Source organism: Falco naumanni, chromosome 5 (assembly GCF_017639655.2).
Source record: "Falco naumanni isolate bFalNau1 chromosome 5, bFalNau1.pat, whole genome shotgun sequence".
NCBI classification, from domain to species: Eukaryota; Metazoa; Chordata; class Aves; order Falconiformes; family Falconidae; genus Falco; species Falco naumanni.
The window spans coordinates 85,297,843-85,322,467 of NC_054058.1; the positions used below are offsets into that span (position 1 = coordinate 85,297,843).

The 24,625-nt window shown below is 43.8% G+C and overlaps 1 protein-coding gene across 3 annotated transcripts in view; it reads right to left on the reverse strand.

The window, feature by feature from the left end:
* Nucleotides 1-23,125, reverse strand: part of GRM8 (glutamate metabotropic receptor 8) — a 359,395-nt gene extending 336,270 nt beyond the window's left edge. For 2 of the 3 annotated variants that reach the window (XM_040596729.1, XM_040596731.1), the window contains exons 1-4: nt 22,985-23,125; nt 22,422-22,681; nt 16,863-16,940; nt 14,845-15,687 (exon numbers count right to left, since the gene is read on the reverse strand). In XM_040596729.1, coding sequence (XP_040452663.1) covers nt 14,845-15,354 — 510 coding nt within the window. In that variant the 5' untranslated portion in view covers nt 15,355-15,687; nt 16,863-16,940; nt 22,422-22,681; nt 22,985-23,125. The remainder of the gene's footprint in view (nt 1-14,844; nt 15,688-16,862; nt 16,941-22,421; nt 22,682-22,984) is intronic. The other variant, XM_040596730.1, reaches the window with a different exon arrangement.
* Between the last annotated feature and the right edge of the window lie 1,500 nt (nt 23,126-24,625).

Below are 24,625 nucleotides of genomic sequence, written 5' to 3' on the forward strand. Positions count from 1 at the left end.
TATTGACTTCTAACTCCATAACTCAATTTTTTTCAGTCAGTGGATCTGAAGAGTATCCCAATTAAAGTCATAACTACTGTATTCTTTCATTAGGACTTGCAGAAAATATTAGTTGTGTACTGCCCTTGCCTCCTCCAGCCCTCCCCACATCCTAAGCCTTCAGTTAAGAAATGCCATGGACTTAACTGTTTAGAGACTTGCATGTTACATTTTTTAAAAAATCTTTTTTCATAGTCCAATTATTTTATTTTATTTGTCTATTTGACATTATTTTTATGATTCATTTTCTGTGTGATTTAATATTTTAATGGTTTTTAGTGTATTACAGGGAAGCGCCTCAGGCACTGCTACAAATAGGAGTCATAAAGTAAAATACAACACTACTTATTATCATTATTATTATATCAGTCTGCCTAAATAACTGTAGTGCCTACAATATTCACAATAGCCTGAAGAAAGAAAGAATGACAAATATCACTGGCAATAGCTGCTGTGGGAGTGTCCTCCAATTTTCTATATTCAAAACAAAAATATCCACTTTTATAAAGCCCAATGTGTAAAACAAATCAAAAGCAATTACAAGCCTGTGTGTCAAGGACAGAAACCAACTAGATTTTATGAAAGCATGTAAATAAGACAGTTCACGGCAAGGGTTTTGCACTGCAGAGATATCAGCCCTAGATACTGCAGGACCTGCTTGGCTTTTAGAAGACAGTTCAGCAGTGAGATGGTCCACACCGTATAGCAGTAGGTGGTTAGAAACCAGATTCACAGGGGATGATTCAGCCATTCATGTGAGTACAAGGGTCTGTCCTTGAGGTCTATGTAAATTAGGCAGCTGAAGATAGGAGTGAGACAAATCTTGTTTTACCTTTCTGGCCAAGACTTTCATAATTCATCTTAAAGATAAAAGCTTGGAAATCCATGGCTAAAGCATCTAAATGAATGTTTCAGTATTCACATGCGGTTTACCGTTAGGTTTCCCCACGGCATTCAGCAAGACTTCTTTAAAGGTTTTCCATTGGTTCTGGTCTCTGTCACTATGTGTCTGTCATTTTTTTGTAATTTACCCTCTCAATGCACAAGTATGTTCCAAAAGGAAAAATGAGGCCGTAGTAGCTGCCTGTATTATACTGAATAGCCTGGTGGTTAGAGTACTCAGCCGGGAACAACTAACCATTGAGTTATAGGGGTTTTGGACATGAAAGTCTCTCCTGCTGAAGCTGCTCATGTTTTCATAAACAATTAAGCTTCCATTGGACCCACCTGAGAGTAATTCACTATATAGTCCACTATGCAGCAAGGAACAGTGATAGGTAAGTTCAAATCATTGCTGTAATGAATATTTAATGAATTTTAGCATAGATGGAATAAAATGTTCCCATTGTGAAAGCTTATCAGCAGTGAATAGACAGCATCTGGCAACAGCAGCGTTAACTTGCATACAGCTGTTCAGAGGGAGAAGAGCGGGAAGGAGTTTTCAAAGAAGCAGATGCACAATTACAGGCCTGTTTTGACAAAGAGTTCTGAGATTAGAGCCCTCCAGGGAAATTCCTGCACACACGAGACTGGTGGGATAAGACCTGTTCTGGCAGAAAGAGAAGTCATGGGGTGGAAGTTCAGGGAAGCTAAATTACACATAGTGGCCCAAGCACCCCCGCTTCTGCAGGGCTCTCACCCTCTGTGACCAAAACTCTTAATTTTACTATAAAGCAGTTTTGTCTGTTGTTGGCGGGGGTTGAGTTGGGCTGCCCCATCTCCTAAACTATATTTGATTCCCTGCTTTGAATCCAAAAGGAAGAATTTGCCCAAGAGCCTGGTGTAAGTTGTGAGTAAAAACGCTGTGATAAGAGGTGCACCGCCACTTGATGAATGGTACCCAAGACTGGCATTTCACACCTACCACTTTTTTTTAAAAAAATTATAAAATTTCAAAAATAGAAATAAAATATTTTGTTTCACATGGAACAGAAGTTAGCATTTAACACAAAACAAAACATTTTGGAGAGCTTTCCTCAACAAACTAAAATGAAAAAAACCAAGCAAATTAAGAAGCCCCCAAATCCCAATTGAACATGAGCATTTTGGTTCAGATTAAAATGAATGTTTATATTCAGTTCAGCTGTCAAACTGACTAATTATTTGCACAGCCTTGCTCACAATATTGCATTCATGCTTTGGTTAAATTAAAAACAACTGAAAAGGAGAAAATTTAAAAATAGGAATCTCCTTTTCTAAAAGGTGTGGAAGGCTCTCTTGGCTCCTGATACACTCCTGCTAAATAGATGAGGCAGTTGTTTGCCACACAGCTGCCAGAAGTTGCACTATTCATAGGGGTTTTTACTCAAGCTAGAGATAAGCAAACAAAGTTTTAATGAAATCAGCATGAAAAATGAAACAAACAAAAAATGGTTCCTTAGACAGTAAGAAATAAAATGGATTAATTGTCAGCTAGCAGGTCTTCTACAAAACTGATTTGGCTGTCACTCTTCTCAAGCATTTAAGAACAAAAGAGATCCACTCAGCTAAGTAGAACATACATTTGCACACACCTGTCTTAATTTTCTTTTCTCCTACACTACTTAATTTCATGCTTTGTCGTAATAATGGCAGGCATTCATTTTTCCCAGTCACTCTAATATAGACGGCAGAGATGAGTTTTAGCAGTTTTAATTTTACTGGGCTATAATCCAAATATTTTTTCCTGACTCTGAGGCTCTCTTTCTTTGAGCGTCGTGGTTTCCTAAGGGGGACGTACAGCCTCTGAACTGCAGGTCAGGCAGGCTTCACCACATGCTCCACAGACTGATGACTTGCATATTTAAATCATACAGTGAGTTGGATAATCCCCTTTCATAGCAAAACCCAGGGGAGGGAACTATGTAAGAGGATACAAGGAATCCCTCGTTAAGAACCAGCTATCTGAGGTACTTATATGCCCCCACCCCTCACTCTTATATCTGATTATCGAGGAGCCTTTATATTCACAAATCCCTTTGGGCACAGAAGTGCTATAAACAGGGAAGCAGGGGCGGGGGACCCTGGACCTGAGTGCTCCAGAGCCACTGGGCAGCCAGCTCCACGGGCATCAGCCATCAGGCTGAGGATTCTCTTCTGCGTGACTTGCCCAAGGTCACCGAGAAAATCTGTGGTGAAGCAAGACAAAGGATGTAAGGCTTCAACGGGCGCTACCACACAGCGAGGGCAGTCTGTCACACTCAGACAAAGCTTTGCAGCTTGCCATTGAGCCAAGTGATTATGTGACCCATCCCAAAAATACCCTGTGTTTTCATCAGCATTTTACATCTTCACTCTCATTCTCTCTTGCACACCAGAATCAAATATTATATTTTATGCATATGCAGTGACACAATAAAATAAGTATAACTTGATTGGTGAATCTTCATTCCTGAAGCACAAGTCCTTTGCTATTCAGCCTAAAAATAGAAATAAGGAGAGAAAAAAAGAAAAATACAAGCTTTGAATCTTGGCAGGAACGGCAGGAAATCATACCTTGAGTCACAGGGCACTCTCAGCATCTGTTCCAACTGCAAGCTTTTCACATTCCCGTATACAGCACAGCTACCCTCCCTTTATATTCCGGTCCCCAAGACTAGCCCTAGAGATATTATTCTTTCTCTGCAGTACATCTTGGCTCAAATATCTTATACATCCAGTTTCCAAAATGCCGTTCAGTTGGTACTGGAGATGTGAAGTAGCTCACAGATGATGAGTTTTTGCTGTTCAGAAGATATTTGGCAAAACAGTCCCCAGTGGGCTGAAACAACAGCTCTGACTGCACTTAGGTTTTGCAAGTGGAATTGTTTGTAACATGCGCAAAAAAAGAAATGTTGGTTAATAAGATAAATGTTTACACTTAAACTTTCAAAGGGCATCATCAAATCCTGCCCAACAAAGAAGACATAAACACATTCTTTTTCTCTCATGTTTCATGCTTACTAATGTCTTTTACTTCCAGTACAAACACTTCAGTTCTGCCTGAACTGAGCACAAAGAGAATCAGCCCTTTAATCCTCAGGACAATACATGTTTTCTTCACACTTTGGAAAGTAAATATAGCAGCTGGTAACTTTTAAATCCTGTGCTTTGTTATGCAAAGGACTGCAAACAGAACTATCAAAGTTAGGAGTGGAAAATGCTGGCTATTTTACCTAGACCATTTTCCTGCAGATACAAAAATATATATTCTTATACTTCTGCCCAATCCAATTTTCATAAAGCTAGGAAGCAGGAAATTTGGCATTTCTCCTGTACAACAGGTACTTCTTGGCAATATATTTTTTCTAATAGTCAACCTATATTTTCCCTCCTGAAACAACAGCCCACCTATATATGTCTGTGTTCTACTCACTCCTCTTTATCAGCAGAATTTGGGGTGTTACGCTTGCAGTTAGTCCATATTAGAAAAGCCACCCTGCAGAGGCATGCCTGTGGACATCGGATTGCCAGCTTCCCCCAAGATCAGTACTGTCCTGTAGAAACAAACCATCTCTCTTCCAACTGAACATACCTGTATTTCTTTGCGGACAGAGACCAAAAGAGCATCACCATGTTCATATCTGAAAATGCCATGAAGCAATAACTAAGGACAGAAAACTGCTTTTGTTACGCACCTGTTGAACACCTGTACTGGAATAGAAAGCCTAAGGACAGCAATACCAACAGGATGAAACATTGCATGGATATAGGACATTATTTGCTTCTGGATAAATCCAGTTTTACAGTGGTATTCACTGGCTTCCCTGGAATTCATTGCTGTCCAAGGGATTCTTCCTCATTTAAAGAAAACTAAAAGTGACAAAATATCAGACTTTCTTTCCCTTTTGAGTAAGCAGAATTCAACAGACAGGTCCTATCCAGCTGGCTACAGAAAAATGGAGTCATTTACGCGACTCATCTGCTGCTCCCGAACTTGGCAGAAGCCAGATATCCGAATCCTAAAACAAGTGGTGCCCCTACAGCAAGCCTTCTGCAGTCCTGGGATTCCCAGGCCTTTGCACTTTCTATTCAGTGCAAGATATCAGCCCTGACAGCCTGTTTGACTCCTTCTGCGGGACATGTTTTTGTTTGGTCCCAGACACAATTGCAACGAGCACAGTCTCAATCTCCAGTGTTTTTTATGCTGCTCCTAATGGTAAATGAGTTCCTTGTCTTGGAATTACCAAGATACGTTCTTTTCTCCCACAGTGCTGCCTTGAAAGTTTCCTTGGACTGTGTAGTCCAGAGTCCACGATCAGCAATTCATGGTAATATACTAACATAGCGAACACACAGGTACAAAAGCACTCATACATGCATTACGTATTCCCTCCTTTCTATTATTAGCCAGTACGTACTGTTTTCTATAGCAGTCCATTTCAACATTTCAGCCCATGCTCCACTTCACTTAATAATCCTTTCACGTATCATCTGAATAGGCAAGTCTCGAGACCTCCTGTGACTTCCCCTGCATTCATACGACACACCTTCTAGTCTGGTGAGTCCTTTTCTAGATGGCAGCCCTCAAGGAAATCAGCATTTCTGGAAGGGGACTTTCTGTGTTTCAGCACTATTGATAATAGCAAAGCATACCTATGGCACCAAAAGAAGAAAGAAGAATGGCAAGAAAGCCGTCCTTTTCTTCTCTCTTTTTCTTGGGCTTTGTTTTGGAAGTGTCAGGCGGGGAGAACTATTGCAGGATCCAGAGCCTCTTCTAAAAGTTTCTCTAATGAACAGCCTAAGTATAACTGTGTTGACAACTTTTCCTTAAGACCTTAATATTTCCAAAGACCTTACAAACAAAAAACAAAGAAGATATATCTGAATAAAAGTAAAAATTACCGTGGGGGATCAGTGCTACCATAATGCAATGCAGTTGCTTGACAAGATTTTACCCAGCCTGGAAGAAGATTGTAATGGCATTTTAAATGTGACAGAGCCACTATCAAAGTAAAAATCTAATGGAAGTTGTTAGGAGCTTTTTGTAGAATGATACCCAAAATGGGCTATCCCCCTTCTGCTATTTTTAAGTTTATAGAAGAGCCATGTGCATAAATGTACCAGTGAAGAAGGAATAAAGATTCTAATTCTGCCTGTACAAATACTGCTGCTATGCAACTGAATGCTGGAGGCATCTTCTATGAAAGAACATAAGCCAAAACTCGAAATATGTATTATTCCAGCTCAGAGAAATCACTTTTGCTCCTATTCCACAGTCTCAAGCTATGAAAAAAAATACAGTAGGAAGAGAAATCTTGCAATATAATGGCATATCTCAGCACTGTTATCAGAAATAATTTATTTCAGAGAAGAATTAGAGCCAAGTATCTATCTAAAGTGCCAGACAAGAAGTCCTACAATGAGGTAAAAAGGAGAGACCCTTGTCCCTTTAGGGCTCAATCTCTCAACAAGCATTTCCCTTATTTTCTGTTATCCCCACAGCTAGGTCCCACTCATAAGTTGCCCAGACTCCAGCTCTTCCTCCTGCTGACCCACTCATCCTCACTACCTATGGAAACTGAGATCCAGTCAGAGCCTTGCTTATTCAGCATGTCTGAAAAAAAATTTTGTTTGGAGACTATGGAATGAAATACTCACTAGAAAAATACTAGGAACAGTGGTCAAAAGTAGCTTTTCTTAAGACAACAAAAGAGAAAAAACAGAGCAGGTAGGAAATGGAAGAGAAAAGGAGATTAAGAAGATTCCTCCTACAGGAAGGTGAGAAAAGAATTAAAAAAACTGGCACCGCCCTTATTGGTGTTTAGGGTCTTATAAATGTGTACAGAACCACTTATCTCCTCCATGCAAGGCTTCCAAAGCCTTCCAGTAAGAGGTTCTGTCTAGTGAAAGCACAAGCACGCATCAACCCATCATCTTTCCGTAAACATGAAAGATGCATCCACACTCATCAACCTGATCCAGTCCCCCTCTGAAAGCATTCTACTCTCTCTATTGAGGACACAGACAGCCAAGGGCAAACAGCCTCTTAATTTAAGGTCTCACTTAAATGCTTAATTGTCCTGTCAGAAGGATAGGGGACATAATATCTTGCTGGGAGCATATGTAGATCCCAGCCCAGAGGAGCATTTTGCTCTTGGCTATTGAATTCATTGATGTGGAATTAGAGCCCTTCAGGAAGACTTTTGTTTGGATGACTATTTCTCTCTGACAAATGCTAGGGGACACAAGGATATACACTTAAGCACTCTAAACCAGTTTAATCCTAAAAACACAAAGTGCTTTAGGGAAAATAACGATGGAAATACACAAACCCACAAAGTCTACCAGTTGGATGTAACACACAGTAGTGCCTGGTTTCTGATGACAGTCAGAATGCAGGACCATTCATATTGCACAGCTGTCACCATACTGAAACACTTACCCACAAGGGAAAAAAGTGCCTTAATGTAGTTCTCATCATGGCTAATAAAACTAACATCGCTGTACTAAAACACTGAAACAGCACCAACGATCCTTGCAGTGCATTGGCTTTGCTTCAGCATGACATAGAAGCAGAGGAGCTCTGTCCTGAGAAAGCAGCAGTGATGTCTACACTGGTAAATCACATCATTTCAGAGCACATCCCTCAGCAACAGCTCAGCTGCCTCCACTGCTAGACTGTCAGGCTGGTCCATAACTCAGCCGCGACCTGTGCCAGCCAAGCCTCCCGGTTTCCAGACAGCCTTCAGAAGTCAGCATGGGTCAGGAATCATTCCCTCCCAGCAATGTGCATGCAGCCTCATGTTTTGGGGGAATAAAGGAGTTTATGATAAGGGTGTGGATTGTCTGTGTCAGCTGGCCTCAGTGCCAGAGAATTATGCCAGGTTTGTATTGTTTACTAGCAGAGACATAAAACATGCCTCTATTAGCAAGATCTTTAAAAAAGCCTGTAGCATTTGTGGCTTTGTGCTTAAGTAAATTCTTGTTACTGCTAGACTCCTCTCAGCCTTTTATTTTTTTTCATTTGCTAAATGATGACTGATATCTATATTAATATAGGTACTATTTAACAAATAATTCAGGGGCTTCTGTCACATACCAACAACCCTAATACAGTGGTAGGAACTCAGCAAAACCACGAAAAGGTGAAATAATTCTCACTGCATACTCCCTTCACGTGAGGGAAAGTTTTGTACATGTGTGTGTACATATATAGTGCATATATATACACACACGTGTATATATATAGCACCAACGCCCATTGGGAAAGTAGAAAGAAAATCAGACTGTTGGTCTTTAATAGCTGCAGTCTCTTTGTAGGGTGCTCACATACTGTGACTATGGAATGACATAAAAACCTCAACATTGTAGACAGCTTCATCTTGCCTACAAAAACAGGAGAGACGTCTTAAAACACTTAATAGATGTTAATCAAGCCTCCAATTGTTCCTGTGAAATGGTTAAATACAAACAAATCAAAATGACAAAAGAGAAGCACCAAAAGGTCAAGAGATGCTTCTCAAAGCCTTGTAGCAAACCAATGACAAACATGGAAAAATAATACAGAAAACCAGATTGCCCCTTTGCTCTAACCCCTACTTAGAACTCCATCCAGGAATGGGAGAAGACTGAAAATATAAAACCTTTAAAGGAATATTTAAGGAACTAACATACTGTAAAATACTAAATGAATGCATCAAGTTGCTTTTGTACTCCCTTGCCTCAAGCAGTTTAGCACAAATAAAATTTGATGTTAATCAGTCCTAGCAGTTTTCACAGAATCTGAAAACCTATTATTTCCTCTGGCTGCAACTAAAAAATTTCCCAACAGTTTCATTATTGATGCTTGCAAAATATCTGTAGTACCTATAATTTTATCTTGGTATTGACATGGTGTTTGCCTTTCTTGACCATAACACATTTAACTTGGTACTGACATAAGAATCATTGTTGAATTAAAGTTTTTTTGCATAATCAAGTATCTACTACTATGGAAATATAGATATTGGCCTGTAAAAGAGGCCAAATTGGGGGGGCGGGGGGGAAGAAAAAATTGAATTATTATAATGGTATTTTCCAGCAATAACATGACAAGATGCTTAGGCACTAAACAGATATACGCTTGTCATAAGCTACAAATAACACTGCAAAATTAAACAGGATGCATTGGCAATGGGTTCATTTGATAATTAAAAATGATTCAGAAAGTGCAAATATTATCTAGAACAAAAGTAAAACAAATCTGTTCATCTCAAGAGCTGACTTCAAAATGTTTCAGTTATCTTCTCCCTACTAACAACAATTTTTCTTCACACTTCACACATGACTTTCCACATATGCTTTAACCAACAAAAAAAAATATCCTATTCCAAATTTCAAATGCTATGCAGAAGAAAATGTTATTGACAAACATAGTGTAACAGTGAACAGAAAAATGATATATTTTAATCAGTGCAGAACGTTTTTTGTTAATGAAAGTCAATATGTTAAGTAAAATTCCTGAGTCCGTTCTTCTCTTCTTGTGAAGTATATGGTAAAGCTCTTCCACTATGGAAAGGCTCACATGGAACAGACAGACTCCTGCATCCCCCTAGAGCCTCTGAAGCCAGCAATGCTCATGAGGTGCAAAAATCTCCATAGATACAGAGTCAGGACCAGGATCTGTGTATGGCTCAGGTTGCCTCACAAAGTATCTCTGAGATTGTTTGGGAAAACGTTATTATGTTTTGTTTACATCATATTCCCTTCAATCATGAGAAGCACTCTATTACCACAAATAAATACATAGCCCTGTATTTCTGAAGTTCAGTGAGGTTAGCCTCTGCACAGCGGTAATTCCCCCATTTCTGGGAGGCCTGTCTGCTGTTTTGTGCAGGTCTGGAACACAAGGCAGCAAAAGTGCCAAATGGCAGCCAAATGTAAAAAGACCTGCAACCAAGCCTAAAAAAAGCATCATCCAGGTACAGCTCTGGTAGCTGCACAAGGCTACCAGCCAAAGATACACACTAAAACCCAAAATAAGGCAAGGAAACATTCAAAGCAAATAAACAAAATGCTGAGGGAAATAATATATTCACGTCTAGATTTACAAAGAAAGTACCCCTTGCATTATGGATAACTGCACGTGAAGTTGAAAGAGTAACTCCACAACGCCATTTGTACTTGTGCTTCTGAAGAGGTAAATGATTATGAAATGTATAAGGCAAATGTGCGTGAAGTGAGTATTTGTCCCTCCAGACAGCAGCTATTAAAGTGGATTACAGTGATGCAGCAAGAAAGGAATTTGACCAAAAAGAGAAAATAAGTAATTTGGTCTTGAGAAAAGAAAAAACAGAAGGCAAGGCAAAGCAAGGCAAAAAGCCAGGCAAAGCAAGGCAAGGAAAGTAATAAAACTGTTGATGAATATTTTGGCTCTATATGCCTATACATAAATACATACGTAAGAGCTTAAGATCAAAATTCACCAAGCATGCTGTCCACCCATCCCAATTCACATGCAAACCGTCATCCCTAGGCTGCACCTAGTGTGACATTGGCTAGAAGATGTGTGAAGGTGACAGATGGAGTGTACCAAGGAGTTCAGAAATAGTGTGAGGTTTTTGGATGGGAGGACACTAGTGAAAACAAATGTGTCTCTTTTTTGCAGCAGATTTTAACCATTGACATGAGTTATTCAGTTATTAAAGAAGTAGAAACTTTGAATACAGGGAAATAAAACATGAAGTGAGTTAAGTTACAGAGTCTCTTGTTTCCTCCAGGCCAGGTTTTGAGGGGCTGGGAACAACCCAGACGCTTAGGAGCATCACACAAACCAGCTAAAGGATACCACCTGGATGCGCCTGAGCACCCTACAGAAAGCCAAAATTTCAGTGAAAGAAAGCCAAAGAGTGGTCTAAGAGTAAGATTTTGACTGATCAAGCTCACAGAAAGGTTGCCTTTGTGCTAGTGAGAGCCGGCCATCTGAGATAGCCAGCCCCTCCATAGATCCAACTAGTTAAACAGAAACCCAGCAGGATTTCCAGACTGAAAAAAAACAAACACCAACGTCACTTTCTGTTACCCAGAGGAAAAAGCAGCTCCTGGTGCACCAGAAGAAAGGAAAGAGGCTGGCCCATGCCTGTCCATCCTTTTTCTACAATCACTGCCATGGGAAACCCTAAAAAACTGCCAAGGCCCTGAATGCACCAACCGGCTCTGCAGCACCCTCCCTTCCCTAGCCCTGGATTTGGCTCCATGTGTTCAAGGTCACCTCCACTATGGTGCAGACTCGTGACCCTGGATCAGCCCAGGAAAAGAGCTAAGTTGTGAGGAAGAGCAGTGAGAAGCCTCATCAGCACCTCTGTCTACCTTCTTTGCTTGGCAGCTGCGTCTCAGCTCTGGCCCTTGCCCTTAGCTCCTGCTTGAAGACATGCTGCTGGCCTCCTACCTTGCTGATCATGACCTCACCTTCCCGACCTGACTTCTTGGCTGGCCTTGGTCCTGCCCCACTGCTATGGACTTGTCTGGCAATCACTGGACTGTTGGCTGAACCTGGTTACGTGGACAGACCTGTTTTGTTCTTCTCATTCAGGCCTCTCTTGCCTTGCTGGTTCCTGTCTCAATTTCCCTTGTGAAGCAACCCACTTCTATCATTCTCTGATAAAAAACACTTCAAAAGCCTGCAACTTCAAGTGGGGGCAATGTGTCCTGAGATCCATAAAGAACTGTTTAAGTGGGCAGCTACCTAGCACAGTCCTGTGCTCGCCTCTGAAGGTCCCTTCCTTTTCCACTACATTTGTAGCAAGACCATCTCCAAATTCTGAAAGCTTTTGTACAATCTTTTTGCATCAAGCACCATAGTAGTATAAGGCAAAAAGCAGCCTCCTTACAATAATCAAGGAATAACAGGTCTACTTTCAAACAGTTAATTCCTTGAACAAGTGTTTCCTGTATGTAAAGTGCCTCTGAAAGGTATAAAAACATCAACATGTGAAACTGAGGCTGTCCAAATTTGAACCTTAATGTTTTGGACCTACTGTAGGGTAAGACCTACAGAAAATCACCTGCTAAGCAGTGGTGCGCCTAGAAATTCACAAAAGGAGAGAGGACAGAGAAGAAATCAACGTGAGCCTTTTGACCAGGAGACTCTATAGATCAAGGTCATTTTCTGTGATGCCCTCCTCTCCCCTCTTCTCATGAAAACACTTAGATAAAAGGATGCCATGACTATCAATCAGTTTATGTTATTCACCAGATCATCAGCTAGGACTATTGCTCTGTGTGTTTTATGTTGTAAAATCAATAAAAGAAAGGGGGAAAATGGCAATAAAAAGAAAAATAGCAGCTTGAAAATATGAGCTGCTCAGCATAACATTTCTCAGGCTATCTTTGTGCATTCACGCTGAGTGATATACTTCTCACAATTTCATCACAGATTAAAATTTTACTGGATAACCATGTTCTCAAGAAGTATGTAGGTCTGACATTTAGGAACTTCAAAGCAGATATTAAAGCAATACTGAACTTAAAATTACAGGTTCAACTTGCTAAATAGAACTGTTAAGACAGAAATACGGATAAATCGCACTCGTCCTGAATACAACGGAAAAAGGCATTTCCATGATGGTCATCACTGACCTTACAAAGCATTTACACCAGCCGAGTGCCCCACCTGGGCATATATCAAGATACAGTAAACACAATTTCATACCTGGAGCCTTTGTGAGTATGGACCTGCGTCCTGGTCCTTAGCTGCAGAGCTGTGGGGATCCAGCAGCTGAGAATTTCAGCACATGTCTTTGGTCTCAGTACAATCCCAGACTGGGTTATACTTCTATATTTCTGGCAAATGGCCCTTAATTTATTAATCCTCTTGACTACAACCACTGTGAATGGTTTCTACAGTGCTGCTAACTGAGGGCCTTATCCAGAAGCCTTTACTCATGCAGAGATACAGATTTATTCCTAAGATGAAGGTATAAAAAAAGACTTCAGATGCAGGTCCAACATCAGATGTTAAAGGGTATAATTTGTCATTTTTTACATTATTAAGAATATTTGTGCAGGATCTATAATTAAAACTAAAAGAGATGTCTCCTCCTTTTGCCAGCAGCTGTGTTACATCAATTAAATGGGTAAATAAGATCTTTCCCCAGAGGGATATCACATGACCCTGTATTGATTAAGACTGCAGTAGAACGTTATTTGCAATCTTATTGCATAATGGAAATCAGGAGGTAGCTGTCATGGTTTCAGAAGACAAATTGCTGCTATCTTAGACAATTCATAGGCATCTCTCCTTCTTACTGCTCTTAATTCACAGTTAATTCATGTCTTACAAGGCTTAGTTTCTTAAATCAGTCTACAGCCCTGCATTCAACTCAAAACTGGGTGTAAGTCAGCGTCTATGAGGCCTTGCATTATGATAAGTATTAAAGTGTCTTTTCCATCTATCATTACTTCAGATCTATGCGTTATTTAATAGGGTAACACAACTTCAAGAAAGGATGTGAAATTACAAATAGACACTTCCCACAATATGCGTGATTGTTCCCAGGAACGACAGGTCTCCACCACTGGGCATGGCTCCAGAGGTGTTCTCCATATAGAACGCTTTTAAGTCTTAGCTTAGTTTTGTGTATTTGATTTTGACAAGAAAACGAATGGCTGGAACACGTCCACTACTATCAAACCTGTGCAGTAACTGCAGCTAGAAACAGTTCTGAGATTCTGATGAACACCTAACCACAAACCAGCAGGCACTTTGTTCCTCCACTGAACCGTAAATCCACCATTATCCCCTTTATGGGAGAACCAAAAGGAAGGACAAAAATCCCCATTTAAAGAGAATTTCATGACTGAAACAGTCTTTGCCAATTTAGGAAACCTTAAAAAAAAAAAAATCCAATATTTCCTTACTTCTAATTCATCTCTCAGTTACAACAATGAGAAAAAAAGTGCAACACTTCTCAAAATACATAACAGTAATATATAACATTACCAGAACCTTCTCCACCAAAGTCAAAGAAACAGTCTTCGGTGGTTGTGAAGCTATAGAACATAAGGCAAGATTTCTGAACAGAAGGAACAAGTCTGAACAACAGTAGGACAGTAATACATTCAGACAAAAGTTAGTTGTTCTGTGTGTAGAAACAAGTGCTAAACCTACCATCATCTGTTTGCCATTGCACAGGATTAAAAATTAAATATCTGCTGCCTGATCTGTTCCAGCCAAGTTGATTGATTAGAATGTGTTCATCTTCCCATCTAACTTAGAAAGTTCGAAAGTGGCAGGTTTACTTTCCATTATTTATGTCAGAGCTTAATAAAGTACATGGAAGGAAATGCCAGTACAACTGTTGTTCAAAAGTAATCTCTCAAAAGTGATAGCAAAGTCTGGGAAAAAAAAGATCACCTTGTAAAAAAACAGGGGAAGTTAAGATTTCAAGGAAATCAAAGATACTTCAGTACACTGTATTTGGCTAGACATGCCCATCAATAGCACCAGACTATCACTGGCACATCTTCCTATGCAGGGAAATTATCTGGCCCTCCTACAAATGTATTTGTGTTTAAACGTTATATTTCATTCTCCTGGAAACTTGGAAAATCAATCTCAGCCTAGTTTTGATGAACATAAATGCTCAATATGGAGTAAATGTGAGTAACAAAAAAAGAAGAATGCAAATCCTTAAAGAGTTAAAATGTGCTTCAAAATTGGCATTTGGCACCTTAAATTAGCGTCTAAAATCACTGCTTTTTTTGTTTGGGGCGGGGGGGTCCCCCTTTGCTTTGAAAGGGCAAACAAACCATTTCAGATTTCTGAATCTGGAAAAGCCTTTTCTTTTTTGAAGGTAACACAACACAATCACCACATTTATTTCATTGTGCTTGAAATTTAGAAGAACGATAGAAAATGTTCCTTACCTTAAAAAGTCTTAAAATATTTGCGACCATAATGGACACAGAACTTGCTGCAGCACCTATCACACCTGATATCTTGTCTGGCTTAGTGAAAATAGGTGGGTCACCATTAGCACACTTCACATCTGAACCATCTTTTTCTATCAATGCTTGCACAAATGTTAAGGACTGCTCCAACGCATAAGTGTCCCTGGAACACGTGTCAAGGATCCGGACACCTAAGGTGATATTGGCAAGAAGATCAGGGTCTTTATTAATCTGATCAATTGCATACAGCATTGCCTCTAGTCTGTGGATCCCTTTCTCCTTCTTGAGCTCACCACAAGGCACCCCTCTATCCCCTTTTGCATGAACAGGGAACAGTCCTCCCAAGATGATGTCCCCATCCAGTCGGATGGAGTGAGCATATTCCTGGCCATGAGTTTTTTGCATCAGGGTGAGTATCCAGTAGAATTTGGCTGCTAACAGGAAGAAACAATGGCAGGAAACTAATCGTTTTCCTTCGTATACCATTTTCTCTGAAGACGTTGTTGCTATCCAGTATCCAGATTTTCTTCTTGCTAAAGGATGAGGGTGACCATTTGAAGCTGCACTTTCTGGAGGCTACCATCAGTGCCCAGTAAGTAATATAGAACCATGTGGTAGGTAGAAAAAGGATCTCAGCAGAAGTACATAAAACGTGTTTTACAAAAGATGTCCGCTGATGTTATTAGTTGATCAGGTTTTCTGAGAGGTTTTCAATTGCTCTTAATTGATGGTGAAGTGTAGGGTAGTATGTCTGGTCCTGCTGTTAAGAGGAGGTCAGTAGCTTGTGTCCTTGTATTTTGCCCTACAGCTGAGGTACTTCTGGGAAAAAAAGAAAAAAGAAAGAAAAAAAAAAAACCACAACAACAAAAGAAACAGTGAGAAATGCCATTTCGTTCAGCAGTTTTATACCTGTCATACAGTTTATTTACTTTTGAATATGAGTTACATCACCTACATTTTATTTTTTATATTCTTTAAGGGAGTAATTCCTGGCCTTCTGTGAATTTGAACACCTGGCTGTGCTGTACTACAAGCCAGGAAATTGATGATACCAGCAGAGCAAAAGCCAAATCAGGGGAACTAAACTTAGCTTGGTGTTCAAATTCCAACCAGTAATTCGTATTTACCTTCACATTGCATGACATCCAGAAACAGATTTGATCTGTAACACATTGTATTTTCTGTTTTGCTGTATCATTCTGTTCCAGCCTATAGAAGTGGATTAACTACTAACACTCTCACTCACGGAGAGGTTCCATTTCTGACAATTGAGTAATCAAGGCTCCTGAATTTAAGCACGCTCTTCAGCTGCTGCAATAGAAGCGCATTCAATTCATTTGGATATTAAACTGATTATTTCTCCAGTGGAATTCACTTTTTTCCTGGGCTTACCATATATCTAAAATGCCTTTCAGATCATTTCTAACACTAAATTACTTTCGTGAAAAGGTAGCTGATTTCTTAATCAAAAAGAGGAGAATGTATTCTGTTAGGAAACCAGCCGAACATCCAGTATGCTCTTTCCGACATTTCACTTGAGCTGAGGTCCAACGTTAACAAGGTCTCTATTCTCTGCTTGCATTTGGACCACATTAAGTAGGAACAAAGTTGCGCCCCTGCTGACATCTGGAGAAGTCCCACTGATTTTAACAAGATCAGGATTTCAGCTTACATATCTAAACACCTGCCTGACTGTTATAAATATGTCTAAATTGACCCCACTTTAATTCTCGAGTGACATTTATTTATTTCAATGTTTAACAGAATTACACGTCTGAATAAATTTTTAGACCTCTGAGAAGAAGAGAGGGAGAACTAATTTTACCTGATAACTAGATGGGCACACTGTGGGCTACTGCATCTAAGCCAGTCTCTCAAAGCATCTGTGATAGGCTATGGAAAGCAGTGGATGTCTTAGGGTGCAATTTATCCAGTTCTTTTCTTTAAAAAAGTTTTGTTTATTACGAAATTGATCACATTGAACAAGTGCCTACCTCATTGCCTATACAGAAAATCCAGGCAACAGGCTCATCTGTAGATACGTACTTTGTCTCTAGTGATCTGACTGGTTCCTACCAAAAATACGATCAAATTAGAAGACAATTATAAACAAAATTAGAAGACAGTTACAGACAACTATACTGTTTTTCAAAGACATTTTGAATTATTTTCCACAAGATTTTTATACATTATGTGATAACAAAGCTCAAAATGTGGTTTAATAATGCTTTAAACTGATCATCCCCTTCTTACATTTATTTTGTTACATTTTTCCCCAAATGATAATACTAAGTTCACAAGAGCTGAAGAAGAGATTTTAAATATTGGCTATTCAAAGACCTGAGAAAAAAAGATGTACAATGGAAAGTCTTCCATTGAATGTAAAGGTATCTCACTGTGATTTGGTAACAGAGCAACGACTTGAAAATGAAACATGAAATGGAAGCGAGTAAAATCACTGCAGTTGGGAACAGCAGCACACAGGACTTTTGGTGCCTCTTAACATTTAGTTGTGCTTGAATTTGGCTCAGGGTTGAATCTAAATGAAACAGTCTGTGCTGCTTTATGCAATAATCCCATCGTTCTCCTTTGGCTTCTTTTGGGCACATAGTTTACAAAACTGCTGTAGCTTCAGCCCCACGAGCCAAACTCAGACTCAGTTGCAAATGGAGAAACTTGAGTAACATCACTGTGTGAGTTGATCCAGCCCCATGGGGTGTTTCTTATATGGCCCACACTATAGAGAAAAGATTGTATGAACTACTAACTAGCCTCAACCATCTGTTGTCTTGATTGCCTCAGTACAAAAACAAGGGGTTCAAAATAGTAAATAGTAAAAGTTGTAGCTACCCCTAAAATAGACATGGAGACAATTTCCTTTCTGGTTCCACAATGAACAACCAAATCATTAGTCTATGCATGTATGTACCACCCATACAGGGAGCAATTCTCCAAGGGAATAAAAGATAAGACAATTCTTACTTAACAGTCTACAGAGAACAAGAAAGCACCACTGAAAAAATGAAAATATTCATGAAGGAAAGAAATGCTGCTTTTTCTCTTTCCCAGCCTCAGGTCAATTCCTTACAGCCAAAGAACTCCCACAAAGTAAAACAACTGTCAGTCTTTCTACAAACAGTGATGAATTCATCTATTGCAACCCAAATTCCAACAACAACGGAGAAACTACAGTGAGCCCAGTATCCTCAGTCCAATAACTTATCTGGAACTGAATGAAAGTTAAAGGAATTGATAATAAGCATTTTTCAACATTATAGTCTATATAAGCACTAATTGCTCTGCCTCAGCTTGCATGTTTTCATGAGAAGGTATGTTTCTTTGCTGCAAGTGTCCACAGCTTGTCTATAAAAGAGAAATAAAATTTTAAAATGTTCTTTTTAAAAATTTAAGACCTTTTAGTCTTTTTTTATGTTACCTAAGAAATAAAAGCTTCTATTACACTGCCTAATTTATTCATGCCACACTGCTTTTCATATATTGATTGATATTAACTTTTACAGAACGTTGTAAGCTTGTGTAGCTAAGCAGAAAGCATCTGATCTAAATAAACTCCATTTTTATCAATGAATTTTATTGAAAAAGCATGGGCCTCTGGGCTATAAAGCCTGAATGAACTTTCCTCATAAGCAGAGACTTCATTCAAAGTCCATCGTCCTTTTCCAATTGACCATAAAAGTTTGAATTAATGCAGATATATTCTCAATTTACCAGGTTCCCCACTGTCGTAGTTGGTGTTCACTGGAAACATGACTTCAGAGAAGGAATTCGCACATTTCCCCAGCACAGTCCAAGAGTAAGTACACCACAAAGCCTCCCTTCCAGTCACCTTGGAATACATGCTTCTCTTGGGTTTAATTCATTAAAAATATCTGGCATTATCAGAACATATTTCTATTTTTAAAGTCAGTATTTCAGCACAAACCTCCACTTGTTCTGCTAGAATATATATTTATTTTTAAACCTAAGGAGGCGGGGTACTGCAAGACAGGGGACATGGAAACTTCTGCATGTAGTGTCTGGTTCTGAAATTGCTTCCTTTATAAAATCATTCAGCTTTATCAGATATTTGGTACTGAAGGTTGGGTGTTTTGATACCATGTTGCCAGAGTCAGTGCATCAGCATGTGCCTGGACCAATCGCTTACTCCAACCACAGACTCACTGCACCGAGAGATAGGCTTATTATGGGAGTTATGTTGATGAAAAGGTCTAAAGAATAAAAAATACTTAAATAAATACAGGCAATGTCTCTATTTTGGTAACAAAGCTCCTGAAAGAGCCATCTTCTGCAGGCACTGAAGTCGTGGCTGAAATCATATAGAAATATTCAATACAATCACCTGGAAACATTGTTTTTAAAAAAATCTCACAGTTAAGACAGCCACAAGAGCAAGCAGGACTCTCCGCAGCATAAGGAGGAAAACACATTCACTGAACTTCACAGAACATTTTCAAATTGACATTGCCAACCAGACAGACATGAACCCTTTACTGAGGGACAAAAAAAGCTGCTTAGTGGGGGGAAAAAAACATCCGAGGAGAAGTATTTAAGAATTTCTTTGAGGCCAAAAAATTCATTTGTCATTGCATTTGAAGCACAGTTGGAATTGCACTAAAATACAATAAAAACAATATTCTGTGAACTAGAAAAGGAGGAAGTTTAGGGTAAAAACCCATTTCTACTTTCACAAAATGTCAGATTGTCCAGTCAATGCAAAACTGATCTGGTTTTACTGAATGAAAACAAAATAACAGCATCTTCCATTGTGAAGCTCCGAGGAGAAAAAATAAATCACAAAAATGTGATTACTTTGACTTTTTACTACTGATACATTACTTCTGAACTATCCAATAAGAATTATCTTGCTAATGTTCATTTTAGTGTTCATAAAAGTTGCCTCTTTCTCCTGCACAGCATCCAGTGATGAACAAATAGCTGAATTTCCACACAGAGCAAGTAAAGAGTTGCCACCTGCATACAGTAGCCTGACACATACAGAAGATTAATGGGTTCTGCTGACAAGAGAAGGGAATTTGGAAAACCTTTGGCCTTGACATGGCAACTCCTAACTTGCAGGAGAATTCTTCACTGGTGTAAGTAGTCTTATCTACCTCAGCTCTTCCGTAATGATTTGCTGCGCCCCTGCCAGAGAGGTAACCTTTACACAATAACCACGACTTCAAGGCAAATCACCCTCAGCATCTCGTTTACAGGAACTATTTCTTCCTAGTGCACCATGAGAGGAAGGTCTCCACTCAGCCTGATCAGCCCCTTTTCAAACACCCCAGAGCACCTGCCTTCACTTTCTACCCTGCAAATAGCCATTTTCCAAACGAGCTGCCCTGCTAAAAACCAGCACAGGCCCTTCTGCCCAGGTGAGACTAACAGAAGCTTACAATATTTAAAAAGGAACCAGCATCCGATATTTCCCTCTGCCCTTGTCTGCTCTCACAGCTGAATAAACCCCATCAATATTAACACCTTTAGAGTTGGTTTCACCTCAGGTCTGGCAAATGATGACCAAGGAGATTTTCCCTGGCAGCCCAGGAGAGCTTCCTCTGTTGTTTTTGTTTTCATTTCACCCTCTTCCCACAGACTCCCGCTCCCCAGCCGGCACAGCTGGGTTCAGAGCAGGCGCTGATAGCGCTGCTCAGCCTGCCCCGCCAAAGGCAGCCACCTCCCGGTGTCACCCCGGGGCGTCCAGTGGCAAAGCCCCCCGTGTCCGCGCCCGACCCCGCTGGCGGCCCCGGCCAGCGGCCGCGTCCCCCGGGGCCGAGGGTGACGGCGAGCCCCGCACACTGCATGCCGCTGCATCCCGCCCGCCACTCCGCACCGCACCCGCGCATCCCACCCGCCACTCCGCACCGCACCCTGCGCGTTCCACCCAGCGTCGCGCACCGCACCCGCGCACTCCGCACCGCGCTCCGCACCGCGCTCCGCACCGCCGGGAGCGAACAGCCGGCCACGCACCGGCTCTCCGCGCGGCTCCGCCGTGCTTCCCCAGCTGCCTTTCGGCTCCTAACGCATCCCGGCACCTTGCTCGGCCCCGGGAAGGGCTAGTGCAGCCCGCCCGGCCCCGGCCGGCACCGCCCGGCGGAGGGGCCCGGGGAGCGCCCCCCGGGCTGGGCGAGCCGCCGCTCCTCGCGCAACTCCCCGACCATCGCCCATCACCGTGGCGTCTCACCCTTGAAGGGAGCCCCCTATTGTTCTCCACTTTACTTAGCCGAGCTATTTTTTATTATTATTATTTCTCTTCCCAGGCTCACCCGTACCCCAGCTGACGCCCGTTGTTGAGGGATTCCTGCACAGCCCTGGCGCGGCTTTCACCGGGGCCTCGCTCCTCTCGTTTAGCGGCCGCAGGACGGCTTTGAGCTGCCTCGCCCCACGGCCTTGCCCCCGAGGCGGGCCGTGCGCGGCGGGCGGCGGGCACATGCGGGGCTCCCGCCTGCAGCCCAGGCTCCGGCGGTCCCTCTAGCCCCGAGCCCCGGCCGGGAGCACCGCACCTCCGCCAGCGGCGGTGCAAAAACAAGCGTTGCTTTTTATTTGCAGCCGCCGGTGCTTCCCGCCTCTCCTTGCATCAACTGGTCAGCTTTAATGCGCTCCTGCTCCCCCTCAATGAAAACCTAAGTCTCTTTTAATGAATCCCAGGTCCCAGCGGTCAGAAGCTTGCAAACTCCAGAACACCAACGCCGGATTTGCATGCACTTTGGGTCACTGATCGATTTTTATTACTTGAGTTTGTGGTGTTTGTTTTTTGGGGTTGGGTTTTTTAAACGTGTCATATACATCCACCTGCCACCACTTCGGGTTCTCGCAACAAACGCATGCCAGCGCGGGGGGATGCCGCTCTACGCCGGGGACAGCTAACCCCTCGCCGCAAGCCGGCGCAGCCTCTCGCCCTCTTCCTGGGGGAAGGAAGCCCCCGGAGCCCGGCGGGATCCCCCGTCCCCTTCCCATCCCAGGGACGCGGGGGTCCCCCCGCGGAGCCGAGGGAGCGAAGCCCGCAAGGCAGGCGGTGCGGTGCGGTACGGGCGGGCGGGCGGCGGCTCGCCCGGCCCCGGAGCCGAACGGGAAGTTAGGGCGGCGGGCAGGGCTGGCCCCATCCCACCGGGGCGGCGGCGGGAGCCCCCTCTCCCCTCCCAGTCAGCGAAACGTGAGCAGGACGGCGGGGAGCGCGGGGGAACCCCTGTGCCCCCTCCCTTCGGGGCTGGGAGAGCCCCCAGTTAAGGAAGCGAGAGGGAGATCTCAGTGCTCGTAAGCACCGACATTCTCCCTTTTTGCTCCCTGCTGTGACGGCACCGTGCCCGAGACCTCTTTCGTTAGAGCTGGTTGGGGGAGGATATCGACAATAAGAATGATAAATAATTAAAGAAGGGAAAAAAAAAAAAAAAAAAGAAGCCCCCGGCGCCACGAAGCAGACGGGGAGGATTGCCCAGCCCAAAAACGTTAACTGAGGCAAAACTTGCATTATTGCTGGATTCCTCTCTCCTTAAAATAAGAACTAAAGGCGACACACACACATGCACAGATACCTTGATCGAAAAGAGTTGCATATCCATATTACTGTAGAGGTCACTGGAATTAATACTCGGCGCCGATCGGGAATAGCATGAGGTAATTTCTGCACAAGCCTCGTCTCAAATCGCTTCCCCCAGTAGCGTCAGCTTCGCATGCCGGAGCTCAGCCTGGGACAGGTATCCGGGAGAGCGGCTTCCGTAGTGCTGCATAACACTCGCGGTTAGCCAAGCCGAACCTGCTCCGCTGTCTCCTTCTTTATTCCTCCTCCCCTCGCCTGAAAAAAAAAAAAAAAAAAAAAAAAAAAAAGCCACACAAAAAAAAAAAAAAAACACCAACTTTTTGGGACCGGTGGCTCAGCCCCCGTGACGATATCCACCCCCTGCCGCCTCGCCGCTCAATGGCAGCGGCGGACCCACGCACCGGCCCGGCCGTGCCGTTCACAGCCAAGAGAGAAAACACCTCCCAGCCCCCGCCCCCCGGGCCGGCCTCCTCCCCGGCGGAGCGGTTCCCGCCAGGCGCCCCGCGGCGCGGTGACCCCGGGCGCCGGCGGGAGCGGGACGGCGCGGCCCGCGCTTACCGCGGCTCCGGCGGGGCGGGCAGGGCGCGGCGGGGGCGCGGCGCCGCACTTGTAGCTGTTCTTGGTGCTGAAGACGGCGGCGCTCCGCGGCGCGGCTCCATGTGAATCCCCAACCGCCGCGGGCTGCGGCCCCGGGCCCGCCCGCCCCGCCCCGCCCCGCCCCGCCCCGCCCCGCCGGGCGCCGGATCCGCCCGTGGGGCAGCCCGCGGCCGGACCGCCCTCCCCCGGCCCCCCCCGCTCCGCCGGGGCGCCGTGCCGGACAAGTGTTTGCCGCGGGATGGCCGAGCAGAGGAAGCCAGTACGGGCTGAGGCGGTGGCGGTGGGGCAGCGGGAGCAGGCGGGGGGGCACCGGGAGGGTCCGGCGCTGTCTGACGCGGCTTCCACCTGGGTGCGGACCCTCCATCCCCATCCCACCTTCCGCGGGCAGCGGAGCTGTCTCCTCCCTCATCGGATCGATGCCATAAGGGAGGCTTCCCGGCGCTTTTCGCCCCATCCCCGGCTGGCAGCTCGGATGCCGGGTGGCAGAGTTCCCGCGTTTCCTCAGGCTGCCGGGGGGGGGGGGGGGGGGGGGGGGGGGGGCGGCAGCGCGGAGCCAGCGCCGCCCCGGCGGGTAAGGGTCACGGTCGGGAGTACTTTGCTGGAACAGTCTGGAAGTTTACTGCTCTCCTCAGAGGCGCTCCCCAGGCCGGCGGCATCCCCCGCTCGCACAGGACGCTGCGGAGCGCTCCGCTCCGGGCCCCGCGCCGCCGGCTGGGAGCGCCCGGGCCGGCCCGCAGCGCCGGGGTCGCGCAGCGCCGGGGGCCGCGCCCGCCGCCCGGCAGCGCCGCCGCAGCCTCGGTGAGAAGGTTCCACCTCGAGGGCGCTGCCCGCAACTGCAGCCGCGGCGCCGGGCGCCGCCGGGCCCCGCAAGGCTCGGCACGGCTCAGCCCCAGGCCCCTGGTACGGGAAGGGCTCCAGACTCCACGGGCTGAGCGGGATGGCCGCTTCGCCAGCCTCCTGACATCAGCCAGACCTTTTCCCTCTCCCCATCTCAGGCTGCTCTGAGCTGTTCTCCTTAATGACAAATAATGTTTTCTTTGCTCTGCCCAGAGTTTGCCTTGCTTATGCAGAACATCGTTGCTGGAAGGAGGAAAAATTCCAGGTGTGCTCTAGTACACCCAGCCAGTGCTTCCATGATCATCTTTTTCATATGGCACTGCTTGGCTTTATGCGTTAAAGGTGTGCCCCAGGCAAGCCGGAGGACTTGGGCAGTATCTGAATGAGTCTTTCCAGCCTGTAACTTCTCCTATAGAAAAGATACTTTACTGTTGGAAAAACAGCACTGGGGAATTCTCCAGGTCTTGGACAGAGTATATTTACTCATGTTTCCATTTAGTTTTTTTCCTAAAACCTTCCATGAAAGAAGACTGAGGAGCTGTGATTTCAGTGGTCTTATCACAGAAATCTGGAATATAGTTGCATAGGTTAAATCCTGAATTTCAACCATGAGCAAAATTCCATTTTAAAGCAGAGATCCTCCTTAACACGTCAGGAAAAAAAGCCATGTATGAATAGTGCTGGATAGGCCAATTTCCAACTTCATTTACACTCTGCAGCTCTAGCAGCTTAACAGAAAGTCCAACAAAGCAAAACCAGGTGGTT